This window comes from Macrobrachium rosenbergii, chromosome 42, assembly GCF_040412425.1.
Source record: "Macrobrachium rosenbergii isolate ZJJX-2024 chromosome 42, ASM4041242v1, whole genome shotgun sequence".
NCBI lineage: Eukaryota > Metazoa > Arthropoda > Malacostraca > Decapoda > Palaemonidae > Macrobrachium > Macrobrachium rosenbergii.
This window is the reverse complement of record NC_089782.1, coordinates 44881407-44908052: the sequence shown is the minus strand read 5'-3', so window position 1 is coordinate 44908052 and position 26646 is coordinate 44881407. Positions and strand designations below refer to the sequence as shown.

General features: G+C 38.2%; 2 protein-coding genes across 4 annotated transcripts in view; both read right to left on the bottom strand.

The window, feature by feature from the left end:
* LOC136828378 (pescadillo) overlaps positions 1-22758 on the bottom strand; it is a 28141-nt gene extending 5383 nt beyond the window's left edge. Inside the window, exons 1-9 of the mRNA XM_067086345.1 lie at positions 22551-22758; positions 16533-16766; positions 16046-16253; positions 7263-7426; positions 6989-7127; positions 6624-6769; positions 5748-5897; positions 4426-4535; positions 3927-4237 (exon numbers count right to left, since the gene is read on the bottom strand). Coding sequence (XP_066942446.1) covers positions 3927-4237; positions 4426-4535; positions 5748-5897; positions 6624-6769; positions 6989-7127; positions 7263-7426; positions 16046-16253; positions 16533-16766; positions 22551-22574 — 1486 coding nt within the window. The 5' untranslated portion in view covers positions 22575-22758. The remainder of the gene's footprint in view (positions 1-3926; positions 4238-4425; positions 4536-5747; positions 5898-6623; positions 6770-6988; positions 7128-7262; positions 7427-16045; positions 16254-16532; positions 16767-22550) is intronic.
* Positions 22759-24850: 2092 nt separating this feature from the next.
* The window catches only part of LOC136828377 (cathepsin L-like), a 316355-nt gene continuing 314559 nt past the window's right edge, over positions 24851-26646 (bottom strand). For all 3 annotated transcript variants that reach the window (XM_067086342.1, XM_067086343.1, XM_067086344.1), the window contains one exon: positions 24851-26606. In XM_067086342.1, coding sequence (XP_066942443.1) covers positions 26401-26606 — 206 coding nt within the window. In that variant the 3' untranslated portion in view covers positions 24851-26400. The remainder of the gene's footprint in view (positions 26607-26646) is intronic.

The window sequence follows — 26646 nt, the reverse complement described above, 5'->3', positions numbered from 1 at the left end:
AGAGGAAACTGTGGACCGTCTGAAGGCAAGATTGGACTCTTTTCAGGGACGGAAAAGCCCGCAAACTCAGAGAGTCGACCATCATCCCAAAATAAAGAATTACTTGAGTCGGAGTCAACTGAGATTTTGGTAAGCTGATGAGTAAACCTAGCTCCTGGGCCAGGAGGAGGGTTTTCCGAAGGTCCTCCATGCACTGTGCTCTTGATGGAGAGCTAAGAAGCCAATCATCTAAGTACAGGGAGACGTTGATGCCCATGAGATGGAGCCACTTTGCGAGAGGGGCAAGAACACTAGTGAAAACTTGAGCTGTAGAGAGACCGAAGCACAAAGTCCAAAACTGGAAGACTCTGCCCTGAAACATGAACGTGAGGTACTTCTTGGAGTCTGGATGTATGGGGAAATGGAAGTATGCGCCCTGCATATTGATTGTTACCATCCAGTTGCCCTGGTGAATGGATGACAGAACTGACTGACTGATTTCCATTTTGAATTTTGTTTTCTGAACAATGAAATTCAGGGGGCTGATGTCGAGGACAGGTCTCCAACCCTTTGATGACTATGGGACCACAAACACACAGTTGTAAAAACCCCGTGCTGACATCCTCGACCACCTCCATAGCTCTTTTCTTGAGAAGAGACAAGATCTCTTCCGCAAGGGCCGTATACCTCTCTGAGCCCACTGAGTAGGCTGTCAAGGCGATGGGTGTCGACACTATGGGAGGAGTCTCCTTCAACGGACTTCACTTATGAGCGAAAGGTTTTGTGGGGGCCTTTTTAATTGGTCGGACCGGGCGCACACTGGAGCAGGGTCTGGGCTGCAATCTTGCCTTACTGCCACGAAAGGGCTGCTACTGTAGAGGAGAGACCGTCTTAGCACCAAACGAGGCTAGTTCTTTGGAACGTTCAGCTGACTAAGCCAGAAGATCTTGAGTTGACTTCTTTTGAAGATCTAAGGTTATCTCCTGTACTGCTACTCAAGGAAAAAGACGAAGATGATAAAAGGAGCGCAGATTTCTGGGTGGAAGTAACACCTTTGGTGATGAAGGAACACCAAGGTTCCCTTTTCTTCAGTACACCCATGGAAAACAAGGAAGCCAACTCCAGGGAGTCATCCCTAATGGCTTTGTCTGCACAAGAAAGCACATCCAGCCAGTCTGAAGACAAGTCCTCTGCGAGATTGAGACAGTCTGATTTTTTTTTTGCAAGAGCGACAACGGTCCAGTCTAAAAATATAAGTATACTTCAAATACTTTAAAAACATTCTTCACTAAATGGTCTAATTCTGTAGACGAGAACATGATCTTGGCTGATTCAAAGGCTGACCTTCTGGACGAATCAATTAAGACAGAGAGAAGTTCCCTTGGGAGGAGGAAGCGACTCCCAAAGAGGGAGCTTCTCCAGTGGCTTAAAAGAGATATCTCCTATGTGAAAGATGAGACGGTGGAGAACAGAAGACCGCCTCGCCCTGCTCTCTCTTCTCCGAGAGCCACTCTCCAATATCTCTCAAGGCTTTCCTGGACGAGGAGGACAGTACCATCTTAGGAAGCCTGGAACTCTCAACAGGCTGGTTCCTCATCAAGGAAACAGAGGCAGGAGAAGCCAGGGCAGCTGGAGAGAAGAAAGATGGAAAAGTGACCAAGAAATATCTGAGTAGAGCTGCATATGCCATGGGAGTAGGTGCCCGTTCGAGAACCTCATCACCTGAAGAAATTGGGAAAGGAGACAAGTCCAGAGGGTCCTTTATTACTTCAGGCATCCTCTGAAGAAAGCCTAGAATGTCATCGAGTTAGCGCTGAATGGGCACCAGCAAAGGAGCATGCTCCACATGAGCAGAAGTAATTGCAGCAGGCAACTAAGAGGTGGTGCCAGACACCCAGAGCGTGGCACCAAGTGGACAGAAGGTGGAGCCCAGCGTTCGGAAACTGGAGCTGAATGCTCAGGTGCTGGGCACCTAGAAGACAACAATGGGCGCAATTGGGAACTGGCTAGGCACTTGGGCGCCAAATACTGGCACTCTTCCACTGGATGCTCAGGAGAAAAATGTTCTGGGTTGTCCCAGAAGCTACAAGGCAGCTGAGGATTGCGCTCAGGCTCTTTGATTGCTTACAGGGAGGTGGAGAAGAACGATCTGTAACCGCTATACGTCTCTTCAAAGGTCAGGATTCATCAGAGAAAAGCCTTCGCCACCTCTTATCCAAGCTGGAATCTGAAGCACTGGAGGAAAGCTCATGCACATCCTTTCAGATGTCTTTCCAATGGCTGTCTGCCGGCGAGGCCTGGGACCAGTCAACAGGCTCGATTGAGGGGGCGACTACCTGTGGGCAAACCCCGCTGACCTCCCTTGGACTTCCAGTATGCCTCCTCCCAGGTATAGGAGAGTCTGACAGTGACCTTTGTCTAGAATCATTGATGGGATGAGTAGCCACCTCCCCCACTGACACTGCACTTGCACTTACAAAGCTCACTTGTCCATAAGGACTCTCACAGATGACCCTAACTGAGCAATAGAATTAACTATGAGACCGAAGTTTTGGTCAACACGGGCTTTGAGATTGACAATGGAATTAGGGTTGGAAGCATGGGAGCCAGGTAAAGTAGGTGGAATAGTCAGAGGGCTGGTTAATGGGGAAAAAGCAGGTCAAGATGACAGAACAGGTAAATTGGCTACACCCGATTCAGGAGTACATTATAAGCTGGTTAAGTTCCTTGCTTCAGCTCTAGCAGCCGCCTTCCTTTTCCTGTTTTTTTCATGCTTATCTAAATGGGCTTTTAAAGTCTTCTATTTCCCTTGATCCCAGTCCCTGCATTTAACACAAGTCAAATCAATTGAACAATTCTGTCCTCTACAATTACTTCAGACTGTGTGTGAATCATACGAGGCTTTCGTAAATCTAGTTTTGCAGCCTTTGCTGCAAAAATGAATACTAGAAGCACTAGAGTCAGACATAGTCAGGAATAAGGTAGTAATCAGTGAAAACCAAGTCTAAATAAACCAAAGTTATCTAGAAACAGCGTGAAGGCTACCAAAATAATGAATACTTCACTAAATGGAGAACAAGTACAACCATCCAGTGACCAAAATACAAAATACAGTAAACCCCCAGTATTCGCGTTCTCATGGTTCGCGGACTCACGTATTCGCGGGTTTTTCTGTGGAACATATCTAGCCATCATTCGCGGAAAATTCGCCCATTCGCGGTATTTTTCACTGAGAAATATTCACTAATTACTGTATTTTCATATAATTTTCATGAATAAATGCACTTTTTGTGATAAAACTATTAAAATACTCAGGTATAAGCATTTTTACAGGGTTTTTCTTGGTTTAAGCTATCAAAATGGGCAGTTCTAAGTGTTTTTAGAGGGGTTTTAAGCATTCGCGGATTTGACCTATTCGCGGGGGTGTGGGGACGCATCGCCCGCAAATACGGGGGGTTCACTGTAGCGCTATTCAAGATAACTAAAGTTCAGTCGTTAACCAGCAGAAATGAACTGAGATCTTCAGCTGTGTTTTACCTATTCTTCCCCGAAAGTGGGCGGACTAGTCACCTACACTAAAACAATGGAAGTGCTACCGCAAGTTTCAAAACTTAAGCTGCCACCGATGATTAGAAACTATAGCTATGCAATTAATTGGTAAGTTACTTATATGAAAAACTATAGCTTTTGAACATTCAAAACCTCCACTTACTTCTCATCCTTAGGGATAATTGATCTTTCTCTTCAAACTAAACAAAAACAAAAAATTAAATTATGAAAGGTTACCTAGCCTGTCTAAAATTGTTAATCTGGGTACAAAAATTAGGAATATGTAAACAAATCTTCCACCCTTGAATTACAGTACTTCATTTCCCCTTGTTCTAGCTTTCATCTGATGGACTTCATTCCGCTTTCCAAAAGGCATAATAAAACCATAAAAAACTAACCTGGTTCTTTCTCCTCTTCTGCATTTTCTGACTCTTCTTCTGGCACATCCTCTTCAGCTTCCTCATCACCACCTAGTATTTCATCATCTGACTCCTCATCACTACTTTCTTCTTGAGGGAATGCATGAACTGGAATTTCACCTCTTTTCATTGCTTCGAGCTTTTCCTTCTCAGGAGGAACATAAAGATCAGTAATAATGTCAAATGGTGACAGATGAGGAGGAAGAGTTACCCCTGGGAAATAATCTTGAACTGGCAAGAACATCCGAGCATTGATACAGTCATAAACCCACTGAGGTTGCACATAGTATCTGCATAAAAGAGTAATTGAAATTAGGGCATAATTCATATCTTACAACACTTCCTGTGTGGCTAATGAAACACCACACACTGAGTCTAATTATCCAACCAATCTATAAGATTTTCTTCCAGCTTTTCTTGATGCTTATCATAAAAGGAAACTTAACCTACAAAATATTAATCAAGTTACCAACATTACCTTGAGAGATATTTTCTCTCCACATTTGGACGATCAACAATCTGATGTGTAATGGTTTCATCTGATTCGGAGTACAAAGAACCTTCAGCCACAGATTCATCCCATGACACCTGGAGAAGACATTTAATTTTAATTTCTGTATGGATATGATTGGAATAAACTTGTTTGCTTCTCCTTTAGATTTTCATGAGTATACACTAAGAGTCTATGAGCAACAACTCAAGTTGACAAAACATGCTGACAAAGAAGTAAACCTAAGGGTTAAAAAATTATGCTCACATCAAAAATACATTCCTCTTACAATTCTAAAACTAACTTTGTTCTGTCTAAGCTTGCCTAGACAAGAAACCAAGCAGCAGACCTACTCCCACTTTTGTTCTCAGTAACTGACAACTATTTCTTCTCACTTCCACTAAAGAATGGAGTGTTGGGGTTCAATCTGACATTTTCTCCTATCCTAACTTAAGCAATTTCTTCAAGATTTCCCATTATTACAATTTTAACTACAACCTTGTCATTAAGTCTACTTGAAAAGAAAAAAAAAAACTGTCTCTATAGAGGGAATTTAAAGATAAAATCAGTGAGAATTATGTGCTTTCCTTGATTTTCATGAATTTGTTTCAGTTTTTATCAGTCACGGCTTTTATCAAGTAATTTCTTCTGTTAATACATTCTCATTTCTTCTTCTGGTTCCTTTTAAAAAATATGCGATAACTCTATAAGGCTTAATTGTGATAATAATAGTACAATGGCATCTGCCCATTAATAGGCAGATGTTATTGTACCATGTGTACTGTGTTGTGGATTTATTTCCTCTTCTGCCAAATGTCAGCCATTCTCATTTGACCCATTTGAAGAAATTTTCTTAGGCTGAACAATAAACATATTATTATCATTTTTATAAGGTAGTTTAATGACACAATTAAGACATTTTTGCACTCTCAAAGGACTGTCATGAAGATTTTGTTCTTAAACAAGATAAAAACTGGAGCAATGTAAAAATTACACAAAACATGGTGTCATCCTGTTTCCCTCTATTACTAAAAGTAAGATTACATTGAACACACATACATATATATATTTATATGTGTATGAGATTCAAAAAATGAGTCAAGTTTATGTTTAATGCCTCTATCCATTTCATAAGATCTTGTCTTTTCATTTGACTAATTACTGTACTGTGCTATATAAGTAATATAAAGTACATTTTAAAATGACTACTTTACTAGGGGAAAAATTTTCCACATTGCTTCACAACCCTTATTTTCAATTTTATTTTCTTATCTCCATGAACTACTATGCTAATAATTAACTACACTTACCTGTCCACCAAAAGATCTGATAACAAAGGTGAGTGACTCCATGTTAGTTTCCCTTCCCAAGAAGAATTTCAAATTCTGGAAAAGATTCTTGAATTTGTTAAGCTTTTCCTCTTCTTCCAAAGCCATTTTTACATTCTGCACACTTTCTTCCTGTAAAACAATGGAAAATCAATATAGATACAAAGATCAAATCAATATAGACACAAAGATCACAAAATGAATAAACACTCATAATACAGTACATAATGTATATATTTCTAATTTCCAAACAGTTAAGGTAAAAATACAATGGTATATTACATATTCTCTACAGCCTACTTTATAATCTATCAAACCACATGCAGTATCACTAAAAATTGCTAAGTCTGAATACTTTCACTAAAGAGAAAACAAAAAATAAATGAACCTTTCAAAAAGGTACTATAAACCTTAGTCTGCTGGTCAACATCTTCCAAAAATAATTTTTGACTTACAACATATGCTAATCTTGAGTAGTTCAACCAGACCAGACCATGAACTTATTCCTACTCTTTCTCTCGTAGAGCTGGCTCACAGGATTTATTCTCACATATACGATGACAACTGGAGAAGTCAAGTTAAAAAAAGTTGGACAATTAGGCAGAAAGAACAAGGGATCAAATGAAAAGTCTAAGACAGAGGGAAATATAAAGCAACTTTAGTTCTGCTCCCAAGCCAACAAGTTCCCAACTCCACAGGGGCAGTAGTATAGCTACAATGGTTTTGGCATGGCCCACAGTAGGCAGCACTCCTTCTCTGGGTTAGCCTCACTGCAGTATAGAAATAGGAAAATGATGTGGATAAATTACTCAATAATGAATAATTCCTAAGGATAAAAGAATATAAAAAAAACTGTACCAATAGATGCATGTCCAAGGTCTCTCCTTCATCTTCTTCTTCTTTGCTCTTCTGTAAATTCAAGTTCAAACAGGCAATCCGCTCGCTGATGAGAACCCTCTCGAGCTCACTTTCGCTGCGATCTTCAGCCTCAGCCTCTTGAATGTCTGCAAGAAGAATTGAGTACAGCATTAATACATTAATACTGGTTAATCAAAATCAGATGGATATATTCCATAAAACTGATATACAAGAAAAGGATTAAACACTTAGAAACACGAGATCTGAAGATGACATCTTCAAATTTATAGTCCCGTCTTCAATATGAAAAACTACAATGTAAATTTACAACTTTAATGACCAATAATCAAAACTGCTCTTGATACCTTGTTCTTCATCTGCAGCTAACCTGGGTGGGTAAAACAAGTTCAAACTCTGGTAAAGTCTGTAGTTGACAAAACCCATCATACAGATGTAAAATTCTGTGAACAGTTTCATTATGTTGAAGTCAACTTCTGTAGTGTTCTGCAAGAAATGAAAAAGAAAAATCTCACAATATAAACATTCCATAAAATTAATTACAAGTTGCGTATACAAGCACAGTACAAAACCAATTCTAATAGCGTGCAAACAACTTTAACGAAATACCCAAACACAAACCTCAGGTCTGAAAGGATGTGGTGCAATCCATGTAACAGTCTGTCCCATGATCTCAGCTTGATAGTAGTATCCTTTGATCGAAATAAAAACTTTCCTAAGTGCCTTTGCTGCTATAACATAGTGCATGAACTCTACTGTTAGCCGACGGCAATACATGATCATGACTGTAAGATAAAAATGAATACACTATAGTCAAGTTTGTAGAAAACCAAACTCATCTTATTTTTACCTTTCAAAAGATGGAAAAATGCAATAAAAGAACATGCAAACTATGTCAATGTTGTTGTGCTCCACCTGCAATGTTAAAAATTCTAGCTAGACCAATTCTATATTTTAGGTATACACAGTTTACAAGTGAAGTTACAAGGATTAGCAGCTCTTATCAGCTTCCTATGGCAGACAACATAATCCATACATGATCACATGATCATCATAAATGTTTTTACATCAGCTTTTCTATTTATGGGGTTAAGACATGAGATGGGTTGTCTCCATTTCCTCTGGTTTGTGCACTTTCTGCTAAAATTCCACCAGGTCCAGGTCTTCATCAATCCACTCTTTCCTTTCATTTCCTGGACTTTCCTGCACACCTTCAAACTGCTAGTTACATGCCTACTTTTTTTTCTTTTTTTTTTGAGAGCTCTAATTTTGAACCTTTGGAGTCAACAGACAAAGCTCACTGCCATTTCCTTTTCTGAAATACAATCCTTCCACCACACTTGAGCCGTGAATCTCAACATTCTACAATGCCTTTTCAAAAATTCCATCTTTTCGTTTCATGTCCATACCTATGGAGTAGTAAAGGACTTACGAATGCATATGAAATCTTTGCTCTCTATCTTAACAGGATAATTTTATTTACCAGTTGCCTAGCAATCACTTTTCATTCCAGCTATGTCATGCTATTTTTTTTCTCACTGCTCTCTCAATTCCTGCTTTACAGTATAATATACTCCAAATTACCAATAGTTCTACCTCTTCAAAGATTTTCATTCGATCTGAGCATGGTTCTCTAGTTCAATATCTTCCCCAATGACTTCTCTTGTGCATTTCAAGCATCAAAAATCTCTTAGTCATTACACATTTTGCAACACTAAGCATATTTTGTGGCACCATCTATTTCATTTGATGCAGAATGTCAAATTTTCCCTGACACTCTTCTCACAGTAGCTACTAGGCAGCATCCCTGTTTGTGCTTTTCCTTTGCTTCCTTTTCAGTCACAATAGGCTCTGTTTTACTTATGTCTGCAAATTTTTCCTGTTCTCACCATTCAACGCTTCCACCTGTTAAAACATTGCCACCAGCTGTTAAAATTTGGTTATCTACATACAGTAGCTGATATAGAATGGAATACAGATTTTAGGCCAAAGGCCAAGTGCTAGGGCCTATGAGGTTATTTTAGTGCTGAAATGGAAATTGGCAATAAAGAGGGTTGAAAGGTGTAACAGGAGGAAAACCTCACAGTTGCACTATGAATCAACTGTTAAGAAAGGGTGGAAAGTAAGATGGAAGACAGAGAATATGAATGGAGGTACAGCAAAAGGAATGAAAGGGGTTGCAGCTAGGGGCTGAGGGGATGCTACAGAGAACTTTAGATAATGCCTACAGTACCCAGTATGAGGTACACTGATAGCACTATCCCCCTACGGGAAAGGAACTCATACGGGCCTCCTTTTACTTTACTTCTGTGTAACGTCCTCAATTATCATGTAGACTATACATAAACTAATGGCTGGTTTAAAAAAAGAGTTTAAGTGTGCAGCTCCATACTTACACCAGCTTGTCATTCTGCCATAAAAATAGAACATAGAATTGGAATAAAGAATTTATGCCCAAGACCAAGTGCTGAGACCTATGAGGTCATTCGGCTCTGAAAGGGAAATTGACATTAAGGTTGAAATGTGTAACAGGAGGAGAACCTCACAGCTGCAGGATGAAACTGTTAGAGAGGGTAGATAGTCAGATGGAAGAAAGGGAATATGAACAGAGCTACAGTAAAGGGAATAAATGAGATTGCAGCTATGGGCCAAATAGACACTGCAATTGCGTTGTTATTTATTAATAAGCCAGTTTAAGGGTTAAACACTTAAGTGAGTCCTGTAGGGGGGTTACTGCCATCAGTGTACCCCACATGGTGCACTGTAGGCATTACTTAATGTTAATGCCTACAGTGCACCATGTGGGGGTACACTGACAGCACTAACCCCTACAGGACTCACCTAAATATTTAACCATTAGACTGGCTTATTAACAACAACACAACTGATGATCCAGAGGATACAAGGGTGCAGGGCATTGTTAAAAAAAAAATTGGGAATATTGCTCAATCACCTGTCAAAACTCATTTTCCTTTTGGCAGATGTAGAGGGTTAGAGATGGGATTATCATAAAGACTTCACATTTATATTTCTAAGAAAACAGACATTTACCTTGAAATGTTGCAATCTGTTCTTAGGATGATACAAACCCTGTCTTTTATATGGAAACTCACTCCTTAAGCAGGAGGTTTTCTCTCACAGAACTTGACAGACATTGTTCTGAAGGAAAATAGGAACATGAGGTTATGAACCCCTACCACATCACATACACTTTGCCTAAAGAGACAGACAATAAAGATGGTCCATCACCACCCACTCATGTACTTCCAAAGAGGATGCCTAACCTCTGTGTCCTCCTATACAGCCCCGTATATCTGATACAAGAAGCAATAGGGCCATTCCCAGTTTGGCTCACCATGTCAAACATATGCTGTCAAATTGAACACAACCAGAATCTAGTAAATGTTCTGTATACACATTTACTCAAGTATTGCCAAAGATAAGTGAGGGTAGACAAGTGAGTGTGCAGTAGACAATCCTCTCTTTAAGAAGCTTTAAAACTGAACAAATCCGTCCCAAAGGTTTGCATCCTCATGGGTACAAACACCATCTGGATCTGCACCTCTATATGCATAGTAAAAGATTTTTCATTTCACAAAACCAGAAAGGTTGACTAGTCAGCATAACATCACATAAATAGGAATGAGGCCTATTTTGCTATTACTGTATTCTGCTTACTGTCAAACACATCACCCAAATTCCATTTCCTTTCGTCAGTGAGTGACACTGCCATCTGGTTTCAGCAAAGCAAAGGAGTCACAACTGAGTCTATGTCAAAAAGTGGAGATTTGAGAGTAGCCAATCATTTATTTATGTTGGAGGTGTGGCTAAAAGGGTTTCTTTTCAGAACTGTAAAAATATCTAAAATCTTTGGTTTTAGCTATTTCATGTTACATCATATGTATTTCTTTTTTCGGATATGAGCCATCTATTTTTCAAGATAAGCACAAAATTTCGACTTTTAAAGTGGCAATTTAAGAAACAAGGAGAAATTATCCTGTCAATTATGTTGACAAAATTTTCCTTTAAAAGAAGAGACTCAATTTTCTTATACAGCAGTGACAAATTAAGTCCTAAGTCCAGGTCTTATGAGAATACTGTACTTCACTTTTAACAAGCAGAGAAAATGAAGATCTTTGTTTTAGAGAAATCTGGCAAAATGCAAATGAGAATATGAGTTTTTAATGTAAGTTTCTCACTTCTTAGCCAAACACCAATGAGGCAATCTCATATTCAAGACTTAATCTAATCCTAAACTGAAGACAAAAAGTAGTATTGGCTAGGCAATGGTTTGCATTCAGTATATTGGACTAGGATTTAAATTACTTCTTATGTTATAAATCAGTTTTCTTCAAACCCCTGGCATATCTGAAACAAAACAAAGCTATGAGGCCATACACATAACACTCTGAAAATACATATCTCAAACAAAACAAAGCTATGAGGCCATACACATAACAATCTGAAAATACAAGTGATTTGGTATAATCAACTTGCTAAAGAAACTTGGACATTTAAATAGTTACATTACAGTCATAATGAAGGCTAAAAAAATTTGGCATCTTATTTGACAAACTATAGTTATACTGGACAAGTAATAAAATATTTTTTTTTCATAATAAAATTTATTATTTGGATACTTACCTACAGTTAAAGTTAGCTTATATCTCTGCGCCAATAGGCGGGTCAGCATTCAAACAAAAGATTGAATGGCTGCGCGGAAGACTGTCTAGTTCACCTGTTCTCCACTACGTGTGTTTCGAATGTTTTAGCTCTCGTCAGAATTCTCCTTGACATGAAACCCAAAACATACTGACCTGATCTGGAAACCTTTCTGGATCTTACTACCACCAGAAGTTGGATTCCATTCAAGGAGCAAGGCTCTGATACATGTGCAGAACCTTGTGGAGAAAACTGCTTCAATTCGGCCAGAATGAAACAGAAGTGCCGTAAAAGGACCCCTGTGCCTGGGTCCAAAAGCCCAATAAAATGACAGTCACTAAACATAAATACTTTTATGATATAAAGGTACGCTCCAATACAACATACAATATGTACATTCATGCTCCCCAAAATATTAAAACCCAGGATTTAAAACAAAGAGTCTACAGTATTGCTCTTTCTTTGGTTCAGGAAAAGACTATCCGTTACTAGTAGCGGACTAAGGGCATTACTGTTTTCAAACATGATTCTGCATACTTAAGGTAGTGAGCGGGAAAACCAAATTGCACTTCTGCTGAGCTGCATTAAACCCATCCCCAAGCGACAAATTTTCATAACACTAAATGAAGTTGCAACTGCTCTCACATTATGAATGTTTACAAGTAAAAGGTATGGAGCTAGTTCTCATGCACTAGCTTAATCAAATATGCCACAGAGAACCTCATGTCCTTTGACAAAGACGTTCTAGGTTTCTAAAAACACAAAACAAAAGGTTAACTTTGCCTCTTCCAGGCTTAACCTTTGACAAAGATATTCTAGGTTTTCTAAAACCACAAAACAAAGAGTTAACTTTGCCTCCTCCAGGCTTAACCACTGAAAAAGACAGTTAGGTTTTCTTAAACCACAAAAGGTTAACTTTACCTCTTCCAGGCTTAGCCTTTGACAAAGACATCTAGGTTTTATAAAATCACAAAAGAAAGGTCAACTTTCCCTTCTCCAGGCTTAACCTTTGACAAAGATGTTCTAGGTTTCTAAAACCACAAAACAAAAGGATAACTGCTACTTCCACTTCCAGGCTTAACCTATCCACATAAGTTTTAATTGTCCCAACAGGACACAGAAGTGTTTCCTCTTCTTCCCCACCAAAGAGGTTAAACTGGAATTCTTACAGTTCTCTGAAAAATTTAGCCTTAACATCAGCCTTAACGAGAGTGCTTGCAATAAATTTACTCTTCTAACTGCCAACAGTGCTAAATGAAAGGTTTCATGGTAAATAATTCAATGGAACTCATTCCAGAGGCTCAAAAGAAACTGCAGATAAAATTTAGATCTGCGTCTAATCTCCAGAGAGAGACTGTTACTGAGATGAAAGGGCTTCAATCTCAACAACTTAAGGTGCTGATCATCAGTTAGATCTAATAGCACATGACACAATGCCAAGGAAAGTATGGAATGATAACCTTGAATGTAGACAGCGAAAAAGTCTTATTATATCTAAGAAAGGAGAGAAACTTTGATGTCTACAAGGTTCAAGGTGGTGAAAACTCCTCTAGAACGGCACCCTGAGCAATACACAAACGGCTGCTTCTGACACAAGGCCAAGGTTGTTTTCCACTTGATTAAGTATAGATCCCATGATACCTTTGAAAAACCCCCCATTGGAAGGAGACAGTCGGGCATCTCCAAGCAGTTTAGTGTGAGATGCAGAAGTTAGTGGAAGTGCATGGAATTCTGTAGTTTGAGTTGATTTCTCCTTAATGAAAGAATACGAGATGTGCACCGGGAGCATTTGCTACTAGGGCCCTACAGGGGTCACTTAGCAATTCTTGAACTTGAGTCCGAATAAGATCAAACTTACGGAAACACATCCACTAATCAAGCCTGAGGGCCCTCAAAGGAGTAGTAATTGATTGGTTGTTCCTGTTCATCTGCATGATAGTAAGTGTAAATTTGAGCTCCTCTAATTCCACAGCAACTGCTGAACTTGCAGATGTAATGGCCACTCTGTAGGTAGTTTTGTTCTATCTGAATCCCCAATCGCCAAAAACACAGAATGAACTATCAAACCAATAGCAAAAGCCCTCCACTGGAGCCTGTGCAAGAAGCACCAGCTAGCTTGCAGTAGTAAGTGGTACGAACACCAACCTGAGGGAGTGATAGAAAATGACCAGGCAAAGATCCTCTGGGACTATGGTATCAGAACAGATGGGGTGATACATGCCAATAGACCAGACGTGACGTTGATTGACAAAATCAAGAAGAAAGTACCACTCATTGATGTGGCAATACCATGGGACATTCAGAGTAGATGAGAAAGAAAGAGAGAAAATTGATAAATATCAAGACCTGAAAATCAAATAAAAAGGATATGGAATGTCAATGGAAATTGTACCCATAATCATAAGAACACTAGGCACAATCCCAAGATCCCTGAAAAGGAATCTGGAAAAGCTAGATGCCTAAGTAGCTCCAGGACTCATGCAGAAAAGTGTGCTACTAGAAACAGAGCATATAGTGAGAAAAGTGATGGACTCCTAAGGAGGCAGGATGCAACCCAGAACCCCACACTATAAAAACCACCCAGTCGAAGACTGCGATAGACCCCCCAAAAAAAAGTAATAATAATAATAAAAATAATAATAATATAACTGTAATTAAAAAATTTATTCATTTCTATAGTAAATTAAGTGGTATTTTAAACAAACAAATCATTTCCTGATCTTTTGTCAAACCTTTGAGGAGAGGGTCGAGGGCAAAGCTGTCAAATACAGTATGTCAATCATTGCCCACAGCGTGTCAAAGGATTTCTAGTGCTCTCTCTCTCTCTCTTTCATTCTTTCTTTTTCTTTTTTCCTTCATAAATCATGAATTTCCATCTTTTGATATCTAATGTAAGACTAACCCTTCTCTCTCTCTCTCTCTCTCTCTCTCTCTCTCTCTCTCTCTCTCTCTCTCTCTCTCTCTCTCTCTCTCTCTCTCTGTAATAACTAATAAATAATTTCACTTGCTTAAGTAAGGACAACTCTCTCTCTCTCTCTTTCTCTCGTTCGTAGTTAGCACTCACACATTTTTACAAATTATTGTTCTGTATGTCTTTACCTGTAGAGTAGATAGTCTAAATTGATCTTATTATTTCTGTGTACATCTTTACCTGTACCATTTACAACCTGTATATGCGCTAGTGTGGCAAATACGTTCTAAAACATAGAGACATCATAACTACGAGTTGTATTGCTCCAAATAAAAAACACTGTTTGTCCATGAAAAAGCATTTCTGAACAAAGAGAGAGAGACCTAGAATAAAAAGTTCTTAAAAATGAGGTTGAGAAGACTTCTAAAAATAGATCAGTCAGAAGGGGAGAGAGAGACACTCCCTTCCAATCTTTATTTTTATATCAACCATTTTATTTCTTTTTTTAATGGTAATGTACAAAGCTAACTTTTAAATGAAATTACAGTAACTTTAATTTCATTTAAAAGTTAGCTTAATAATTTGGGAGCATGATTAGGGTCATATTTAGTGTTTAAACTCTAGAAATAAGCATTTATTAGTATTTTTAGAGACCATGCCAAACTTACATTAAAATTTCGCCTTGCACAAGGGGTCCTGGAACCTAACCTCGCGTAAGTTTGGGTATGACTGTATACTTATATAATTAGTCCTATAGGTGCTACAAACCTCATACTAGGTGATGATGACAGCAGAAGTCACATACGTAGCAAAGATTAACGTTTACCAAAACGATCTTTTGGCTAACATATTTTACGGAACTATGGGCATGAAAAATGGAGAGGCAGGTGACAAAGGGCACGGAACCAAATCACCCCAAAAACTGATCCAGTTCCCTGGCAGCGGACTCTTCCACCTGTCGCAGGGCAGTCCTAGGCTCAGGCTACAAGCAGGCTTGGGCACCAACACCTTACCTCTTATAAGGGAATGTGAAAAAGATTGCACACTAGGGGGGGACCAGGACTGGTTCCCTAACCAATTCAGACAAACTTTGTACTGACCAAAATAAGGTTTATGTCCTGTTCTAAATTATCAATATACTTTTCCTGAACCGAAAGGTCAGTGGAAGGTGCAGCTAAAGAGGAAGCTTCAGTACCAACTAAAGCATTAGCAAAGGAAAAGCCTAGACTGAATATGGATAACTACAGACAAAGGGCCTGGAGAAGGGGGAGAAATGACAGGTTGATAACCTGACCTAACTAACTAATTTCACAATCTATCTGCTTCCCTTCTCTTCCTATACTAACGAACTTCAGCAGAAGTCCTTTGAAAATCCCTATTTCCTCACATCTATTCTCAAAATCACACTTTATACCATTGCAGTTGGGATAAACAGTGTGTATCTCCTAATTAATCAACACCCTACTAACACAGTACTGTAATCATTCCTACAGAACCTGACATTTTTAGCCTTGATTCCAATGGAGGCATCCTAGGAAAAATAAATGTACAGTACTGTGAAAGCAGCAAACAGCCATGAAAAATAACAAGCGCCTGTACACAATGGCAGCAAGGAGAATTCTGACAAGAGCTAAAACATTCAAAACACACCTGGTGGAGAACAAGTGAACTAGACAGTCATCCAGGCAGCCATTCGATCTTTTGTTTGAATGCCAACTCGCCTATCAGCAGGGAGATATAAGCTAACTTTAACAGTAGGTAAGATTCATCCCAAATAATACAAAATTAAGGAATTAGCATGAACGCTAACATAACAAAACCATAAAATTACCTTCTGTTAAGAATCGTTTTTTATTTAACCTTGCAAAAAGAAAACAAAGAGTCAATGGATCATCCAAGTCCCGTAGGGCATCAACAAAAGTTGGGTAACGTTCTCGCACCAGGTGATCTATTTTATAAGTTGGCTTGGTTTTTCTGAGTTTTTTGTACTGATGTTTGTCCTGTTTTCCAAGAGCACTTCTTATTTTTTTGAGATGGGCCTGAAATCAAAACCTGGAAGTTATACTGTACATATCAAAATGTAAATCATTACAACAGTATTTCAAATACTGGATACTCTGATTTCATTAACTAGACACAGACTTAAAAAAGAAAGCTCATTAGACATTATACCTACATCATCTAGCATCATGGTTAGAGAAATCCTTGTGAAAAAGACTTGAATTTATAAATGCAAACAAAATTCTACACATCATCTAATACAGTCAAGACAAATCAGTAATTTCCTATTGAAGTAATCAATGAAGTCCAAAGCTTACCCTCTGTGCTCGAAACTTTGAAATGAGAGGCTCATGACTCAAGAACTGGATATCCTTCAAATAATACTGGGTTTTATATTCACTGTTACCCTTCTGGACTCTCTTTCTGTGCTTGGGCTCACGTGGGTAGATACCCTTCAGAATACAAAGACGACGGAAGTCATGAAGAGAAAGCTGCAACCGTTTGATGGCCTTATTTCTTGTGATGTACTTTGTCACCTCACCCCTCTCTCCCTGAAAAGAAATATTCATCAGTATTCGTCACAAAATACAAATGGTAAAAAATTAAAACATTCCCAAGTTGCTTGCTGCTAATACATCAGTATCAATCAAAGCACTATATATAATGTCATAGATCAAGGCACTATAATGTCATACTCAACACTATAATACATTGAGCAAGCATTCTTTCCAAGTTGTCACATTTCCATGATGGCTTAGGGTACAAAATGACATTTTTTATAAAATAAAGTTTTATATAATCATGACATTGTTATAATATATAAAGTTTTATATGTACTTTCCAAATAATTACATAGCTATAGTTTCTACTTTACGTGGCAGCTCAAAATTCAAAATTCGCGGTAGCGCTCTTTTGTTTTGGGTGTAGGCATACTGTCTCGCCCACTTTTGGGGAAGAATAGGTACAATCATAACTACAGAGCTCAATTCATTTATGCTCTTTGTCCATGAGAGGGGAGGAGGGAGGGTTCTGATCATGAAATTATTTGCTAAGTATACATAAAATTTTATTTTTTAGAAAAATGTCATTTTTATATAAGTAATAACTTACCAAATAATTACATAGCTGAATCCCACAATGATAGGAGGTGGGATGAATGGACATATACTACCCCAAAAGAAAAACTCTGATGTGGAGAAGAATTTGGAATAGAAAGTTAGCTAGCATCTTGAAATGCTTGTTGTAACCTTACCTGGTGAGGGAGCAAGGGCAGGCAGGTACTGCCTCTGGTCAAAGCTCCTCTCGACCTGCAGCGGTGTGGTGGTAGAGCCAAGGGTCACCTTACTTGTGTGGGTGCTTTGCAATGTAGGAGGTTAATTGCAGTTTGCCAAAGCTTACAATCCAAAAAAGGACATATAAATAATATGTGTATGTGTCCCTGCCCTGGGCGCAATACAACAGAAAAACAAAGACCAGATAAAATTAACCTACACCAACACAAAATTCTAACCAAAACCATAAAATACGGATTGGTGACTCTCATGACTCAGTGTTCATCAGACTTCCCGAGAAGTGCAACTATCCTTATTCAAGGAGAGTGGATAGAGGAAAAGAAGGCATTCCTCCCATCATTCATCCCCCAGTACCATGCCAGCTGCGAAGAACGGACCTAAAGTACTGAATTTTTCGTATACCATTTTAATATCCCGTAGGTAAAACATGGCAAACACTGACTTGCACCTCCAATATGTTGCTTGCAAGATTGAAGAGGGAGACAGATTACGTCTGAAAGCCAAGGACGTCGCCACTGCTCTTATTTCATGAGCCTTTACTTTACATAAGGTAGTAAATCATCATGAACTCCCGAATGTGCTTCCGAAATCACAGATCTTAAAAAGAATGTTAATGCATTCTTGGACACAGTACAGCTGGGGTCTTTCACGGAACACCAAAGATTCGAGGCAGAACCTCTAAGGCTTTTGGTTCTTTCAAGGTATACTTTCAAGGCTCTTACAGGACAGTGGGGTTTCTCTTGATCGGATGGACCGAGTACTTTGGACAGGCTCTTGATTGACAAGGAATGAGACCAAGGGTTGGTTGGGTCCTCATTTTTGGCCAAAAACTCCAAAATCAGTGAGTATACAGCATTACCTTGAGAAGGGCCTATCCTTTTATCAATGGCATGTATCTCACTAACTCTTCTGGTTGTAGCCAGTGCCATCAAGAATAAGGTCTTCTTCATCAGATTCTTAAGTGACGATGATTCCAAAGGTTCAAAAGGTGGTCCTGACAGCCATTTAAGGAACACGTTCAAGTTCCAAGTGACTTCCGAAGGTTTTGCTTGCTTACTAATATTAAATACTGAACCCAACATTACTCTGTAACCCTTGATGGTAGAAACGAATTGAGCTCTTTAGCTATGTTGTACCTATTCTTCCCTGAAAGTGTGCGGGGCAGTATACCTACACCCAAACAAAACAGAGCTACTGCGAATTTTGAATCCTGAGCTGCCGCGTAAAGTAGAAAGTATAGCTACGTAATTATTTGGTAAGTTACTTATATAAAATTGTAATTTCCCCTTTTAGAAAAGGGTAATCTGTATTAACTTTCCAAATTTTCACCTTTTGGCAAAGAGTAGTATTACATTTCCAAATATCATTTATCAGTAATCACATCACAGGCAACCTAGGGGAAACCCACGCCACACCATGATCACTAAGAGAATTGTAAATGTCAGTCTAGCACTTTTAACCACTAATTTGCTGTGCCTTTTAAAGGCAGCCTCTCCTGTTCTTTAAAAATTAATAACCGAGTTCAGAATGTTACAGTAAATTTAGAGCCTAGCCAGGCTATGGCAAGGTTAGTCTAGGGTCTAGCTCATTTCTTGTTGATCAAGCTCCTGTATTATGCCTAACCCATGGAATGTCCTTGGATATGGAAGTGTTTGCATTTTGGGAGTTAGCACTAACCTAGGATGTAATAAAAAATTAAGGTTTAAGTGGAGTCTACTCTAAGGTTTGATTTGAGTATGACTCATTTCAGCTGTAGTGTGAACTACTGCAGATCTTTCTAAAATTACCCAACACTTCTGACTAATATTCCACAAAAACAGACAATGTGACAATGATTGTTACAGGGACATATCTCAAACTCACTTACCCTAACCTAACACAAGGTGGCAAATCAAAATTTGCGAGTTAACATTATAGGCAATGCATATATTTTGAGCAAAATATAAAGGCAATATTTCTCATTGTGTAAGGAAAAGAGGGATCAGTGTTTCTTAATGTTTCTTAAGACATCTCTGCTTCACGAAGTACTGGTTTATTTACAATCTATAAGCTAGCCTTCCCAGGGAGTTAGTGATTTTAAATATAAAATAGGCTAGAAATTTTCAGTAAATTGGGTGTGATTTTCATTATTTAAAATAGGAAAAAACATTGCTGTTGGATATGAGTATGCTATTAAACCAAATAATATTTAAGTACTGTAACAATTATTAATATACAAAAGGGGGTTTTCTAGTAACTTTATGCACTTTTAATGTGTGTAACAATTAACCCACTGCACAAATCCCAAAGTCCATAAATAATAGGGGACCACAGAGGGAAACTACAGTCTTCGGATCAACATAAGTTTTGGGAAATGTATATACTTAGCCTAGAAGGGATTAAATAACGTAAGTAATAATAAACACAGTTTTTTGATGATTTATGGCACCTTGGGTCAGGTTAGGTTGGGGGGTCATCCCCAATCATGTAGGTGACAGGAAAGGGTATTGCTTGAATTTGGATGCTAGCATACGCCAAATTTGGGCCTCAGAATTTTGATGTCAGCTCATCAAGTTTCAATCCTTTTACCTATTCTACCTACAACAATAATATCAACATCACAAATATTTATCTAAGCATGAGCAATAAATAACAACATATTTCTTTCTTTATTGAGATACAAGCAGACTTACTTCTTAACACCCAGATCCTACTTGACTGCTCATAAATGTAGTTTTGTTTTCACAGAGGACTGTACAGCTAGGCCTAGTTACCCATTTGTCTTTTGCAATGGTCCCTCCACAATAGTCAGGCTTGCTGGTATGCTGCACAGCATTTTTTGGCATTATAATAAAACTAGTAACGTTATAGTAAAATTCTAAATCAGAATACTAAAATACATTTGTGATTTTAGTTTTGGAGCACTAACACAGGTCCATTTCAAAGTTTGCTGTTTCATTAAGTCTCATATCATTAATTACAGACTGAATTTTGCTCTCCATGTTGCTTCATGTGCCATAAATCATTATCAGCTTTGAAATCTGAGTTCATGTATTTTCCATACTTGAACATACTGTATAATTAAATGTTAAACAAAATGTATTTCTCAACATATCTGGTAACTTAAAGATTTACTTGTTGTTTTAATGTAGGTCAAATGGAATTTTAAATTTTACGGCTTGGTGAAACAAAACAGTAAAACCAAATACAATTTTAAAACAAAACATAGAAAAATAAAATAAAATTTTAACCCCATCCCCAGCTGATATTAATTTGGTAAAACATAATGGGAAAGCTGAAGCATCATAGAGTTTATGAAATACCAGATTTCTTTATCAACTGTCTTGGCTGACATGCATGCTAAACAAAAACTGGCATACATGCTTAGTATTTATTTAAAATGCTTCATAGCCTAACCATGGAAATAATTGTTTTACAATTTGAAATCAATGGACACAGGTTTAGCCAACGAAAAACCTAACCTTTCCTATGAATGTTGTGTCCTGACCTAACCAGACCTTACCTCCTAACCTAACTTGGGTCACCATGCATTGACCTATCCAGGGGGGGATCTGCCCCAACCTTGACCCCCCAAGTAACACTGAACACTGGAAACATGGACTAAGTTTTCGCTTAGATGTGGTGTTAGAGCCTGTACCTGTCATTCTCAAAATTACCCAGATTGTGTATTAGAAATGAGGTGGGGCAAACTGAAATTTTGTTTTGTCCTAGATTTTGGTCAGTGCCACAACCCATACCTATCTATCCACAAAGGGATTCCAACAGGACACAGGGTTTCTGGGTGCCTCTGACAATTAATTTGGTCAATAATGTCATAATAATACTACTGTTGAGTTAGTTGATCAGTTGGATTTTGATGTTGAGTCAGGGTGATTTTTAATGTCAATATCTCATCAAATTCTAGAACAATTTTACGGCCCACAATCTAAGATACGGGGCTCTACGATGTGTTAGGGAAGATTAGGTCAGAATGCATCCCAGGGTAATTATAAGCCGGCTGTCCGCGGTGAGCTAGACTATGGCAGTTGACGTTTTCCTATGTTATTTTACTTGTTTTACAAGAATTTAAAGTAATATTTTGTCGGCCGGCTGTAACTAAGCTGTCATTGACCTTTGAAGACTACTGGCGGCTTGAATTGCCTAACGCAGGGTAGGTCTAAGCCAGCATTCGCGGCAAGCCCCACCCCTCCATAGCTATTACGGCAAAATTGTAACCAGTAAACACCCCTAAAAATAGCAACATAACGCACCTAGAGGTGTTTACTGGTTACAGTTTTGCCGTATTAGCTATGGAGGTGGGGCGGGCTTGCCGCTGAATGCCGGCTTAGACCTACTCTGCGTTAGGTAATTCAAGTCGTGTAGTCTTCAAAGGTCAATTACAGTTTAGTTACAAACGGCCGACAAAATATTACTTTAAATTCTTGTAAAGCAAGTAAAATAACATAGAAAAACTCCAATTGCCACAGTCTAGCTCACCGCGGACAGCCGGCTTAGAATTACCCATCCCAGCATTTCCCAAAATGATGTACAGACCCTACGTCAGGCTGGGGCGGGGGGATGGAACCCTGATTAGGCAAGATTTGTCGGGGTCCCAGCCTAGGAATGTTGCATTAGTATGGGAGTTTGGCCTGCATTTATATTTAATACTGAAAATTGGCCAACTTCAAGATTTTGTTCTCACTAACGTAAAAAAAGTTCCCCATAGCTCCGTGGTACCCATTACTGCTCCACTAACAGGGAGGAATTTACTGGACTAACCACTCATTTTCGACGGAGTTGACTGTCAAAATCTTTCATATCAGAAGTCTAAGCTTTCAGAAAAACTATTTAACATTTCTGGTCATGGGCAAACCAAGGTTTAAACGTAACCTTACCCATTACTCGCATACACATTCCACCGTAATCCAACATAATTCCGGCTGGCTTAGCCTAAACTACGTTGTCCTAGCCATGTCAAGGCATGGCTACCTCATACCGTACACCAACCTTAGATACAAGAGAAGCAGCATGTAATAATCTGACATGTACCACAAAATACTATACCTTCTTAATTCTATTTGCGCCCATCTTGGATATTATACGTTTCCTACACGCCCATTACTTTTTGCCAAATAGGTACCACACGTGCGACGCACTACACACGGGTAAACAAGCACTAGTTCAGAGACATGCAAAAGGCAGCCTTTAGTTGAGCTGTGTTTACGTAGTTTCCCGAGGTTACTTCTGTTTTCTGTGTGGTTTCTATGTTATCAGTGTAAACCGAAAGACGTTTCCATAATTTATTTAAGTTTCAGTTTTTAAGACAATCATATCAACTTTATATTGAATTATTCACACCATCTATTTATTCGTCGCGTGACCGGTACTAAATGGTGATTAAAAAATTCTGATAAAACTTTGGCTTCTTGAACATTATTTTTATATCTATAGACCTTGCATTATCACCAAAAAAGAGAAAAATTTGTTCTTAGTTCCAGAAGTGTCAATACAAACTGAAAGACGAGAATTGATATATAACAGTCAACAAGACAAGCAGCATAGAGAAAATACTAGTGATCAATATGAACTATAGCTGAAAGACTATTTTGTCATGAAATAAATTGTACCAATTTCCAGGATACTATAGACCGGCAAATATACAAGGCTGATATAAAAATTGAAGCTATGTACAGTACAATGCAAGCGTTAGAAAAGCCACGTTAAAATCCCAATCAGAAGGGGGCAGAATTAATGAGCTACGTATACGTGAAGGATGGCTATATGGACGCTTCTGCCTATATAAATGATGTTGGGGCATTTGTAGCCTGATCTATTCAAGGTGTATAGAATACGCTAGTTCTGAGGTGCGATCACACGTATGCAAACTAATTCATCGATGGGCATTGGAAAACGAATAGCTCCCCTTTGCAGGTTTTCCCCATGCCTCTTCTTTAATGGTTGACGGGAATAATGATCGTTTATTACGGCTTTCACAATATTCGCGGCAAGCATGGTTATTGATACACAGCACAGCTACTGATTTGTGGGTAAAATATGCTTGTGCATTATTTCCGTGTCTTTGGTACTGGTATTGGTCATGGTAAAGGAATGAATATCCGATATTATTTTAGTCAGACTCGCATATAACGTCAGCCCTGTGACGACCACTTCGGCAATGCATTTTGAAAGACGTTTTTGTTTGTTTTAACTATACTCGTGAGAGAGAGAGAGAGAGAGAGAGAGAGAGAGAGAGAGAGAGAGAGAGAGAGAGAGAGAGAGAGAGAGAGAGAGAGAGAGATCCAAATATCTCAACGATGGAAACCATTGAAATTGCAACAAGATGTCCTTCGCTTATTCACCTTCAAAAATTTAATTACTTCTTGAATAAATTCCACTCTCTTAAAAGACTGAGTCTTCTGTGCAAGGTTTATATATCTTCTGTATATCATCTTAGCTTATATTCAGCTCAGGAACAATATGAACATAGTTGTACGGTTGAAATGATATACTCGTTTGAGATACCAGTATTTTGAATAAATTCTGGCGTCATTGGACATCGTAAAAACATTCAGGTTATTATCGGTTTGCAAAGTTTATACGTTCCTACCAAGCCATTTCGTGTCAAACCTTACCACACCTATCAAATGGCTTTGGTCAAGGTCCTGTGTTGGCATGAGGACTGCTAACTCTAAACCAGCCACCTAATCAATCATTTAAGAAAGTGAAATGGATTGTTCGATATATGTATGCTTCTTAACTCAAATCTTGAGTTAGACTGAACAAACATGAAAGCTGCAATTGTTCTTAGCAAGAGATCTAGAGAACGTTCTCACGCCAAATAGCAGTTGCTATGTTCCTGCTGGCTGGTTACCTGTAATGTATGACCAATCTACATAAAAGTTTGCAGCCGTGAACGAGCTTACGCAAACCAAAACACTGCAGGTGAAACACTGGTTTTGGTTATTTCATTGTTTTTACGCTTCAGCTCGTTAGGACTGGTTATTATCCAAGTTATGGGATGAATGCCTCACTGGAAAGCCGTCAGACGAAAATGCTGCAACTATAATCTGCTTTACATAAATTTTCAAACACTATACTGGGAAGTTTCTTAAATACAGATTGCCATCTTAACACTGTACTGTCTCTTTCCCAATATATACTGCTTTAATATGCTTTAATACTGGTGGCAATAATTATCCGTATGTCCAACGAAAGCAAAAAGGTCACGAGGAGTCATTAAACTTATTCTTTATTGTAATCTATACGAAAAATAAAAATATTTGAAGTAAACAGGTTATCTGAATGTCAAAGTTATATAATCTACTGAAGTGACAACACAACAAGGTAAAAAAATAAAAACATAATTTATTTCGTACTTTCTACTTTTATATATTTCTTTTCTTATGGTGGATATTTTCCAGTGTGTATAAAAAAAAGGCAAAGAATTCAGTAAGAAGAATAATTTGCAAAGACTTTATCGTGAATATTGTCACTTGTCTTATTTCCGTAAATGGAAAAACTACAATACATACATAAGCTAATTAGATAAGCTTACCATCCATTATACAGTAGGTCTTTCAGTCTACGTTATAGAATATGTTATTTCTCACAGACCACAAAACTTCTTAAACATTGGATACATAACTTTCTGTCATATAATCGTTACACAAGTACAAGTCTCTCTCTCTCTCTCTCTCTCTCTCTCTCTATCTCTCTAAAAAACAAATTTCGTTCCCCCCAAAAAGTTAATAGTGATAAGTAGCTACAGTAAGTTTCTTTGTTTTGCACTTTGTTATGCAAATCAATTAATAGCACGCACTAAGTCTATTTTTCATGTTTAATTACAAATGTATAATCTGTTAGTGCTTAAATAAAAAAAAATTATGAGACTTGTTACATAGCTTCAGATAACACCATACTTTTTAGTATAAGAGAATTAAAGCACAAGGCATACATTATTTCCCATTTATCTAGTTAAAGAGCTGCACACATCACATTATATTTTTCTGTTCTGAACTTATATTGGGAAATTCAAATTTGCCAAATATCTTTTAAGACAATAGCTATTAGGACCAATTGCATTTTCTCTCAGGATACCCAAGGTATCCTGAGAGAAAATGGAATTGGGTAATTGTGTATTTTCCATGTATGCAAAGGAAAAACTTCACTCATTCGAAAAGAATAAAGACTCTTTTATCAATAATGTACAATTATAAACATCTCAACATGATAAAAAGCCTAAAAATTATGAAATAAAAATGTATAAAGACTGCAGTTCATGGTATAACAACGTTGTCTAATTTTACCAGCCTGGTTCATTCGCAACTTAACAGCGTTCTCTTCTGGAGAAATATTACAGTCGTGTCTACAAAGTGGGGCATGTGCTTCCGCATAACAAAGGATTACTCTTATCATACAAAAATCTTTGTCATCTGAGGCATCCGGAAGTACTGATTACTAAAATAAGAGCAAAAAGACTGTATAATACTATATTAATGCAATTATGATTTGTACAAGGACATGAAGTTCACTGAAACACCCTAAAGTTAGAAACAAAGGGACATCCGGAACACATTTTACAAAAGGCGATCTTCCAGAACTATGCATCTGAGAAAGGAGGATAAGGATGTATGGAAATCATTTCTTACTCAGACAAACTGCAAAGTATCTAAATAATTAATGAGGATGAAGGAAATATGTAGACTGACTGGATACCAATCTACAATGTTGCAAAAAAAACAAAACTCTAATATGAAAGAGCCACTTTAGGCAAAACAAAATCTTATTTCAAATATAAGTAATCAAAAATCACCAAAATCCAGTGAAAAGAGACTGAAGTTACTGTTGAAGAAGACTCCTAAATCACACTTCTGGAAAATTTGTTAAGGTAAGCAATGAACCGACAACCCCCAAATCACACCAGGGGGAAAGAAGCGAGTGATGCAATCCCGCACATGTTGGACTTGTTTCGAGCCATCTTGATGTATCCTTCGTCGCCCCAGTGGCTGCCCCAAGAGTTCTTCACGAGCCAGTAGTCCATGCCATTCTCTGTGCCGTATCCGACGACTAATACCCCATGATTTAAGTGGGCTGGTGAACACTCGGGGTCGTAGTAAACACCTGGAAGGGTTAAAAAAATATGGAATGGTGTTTAAAGTTA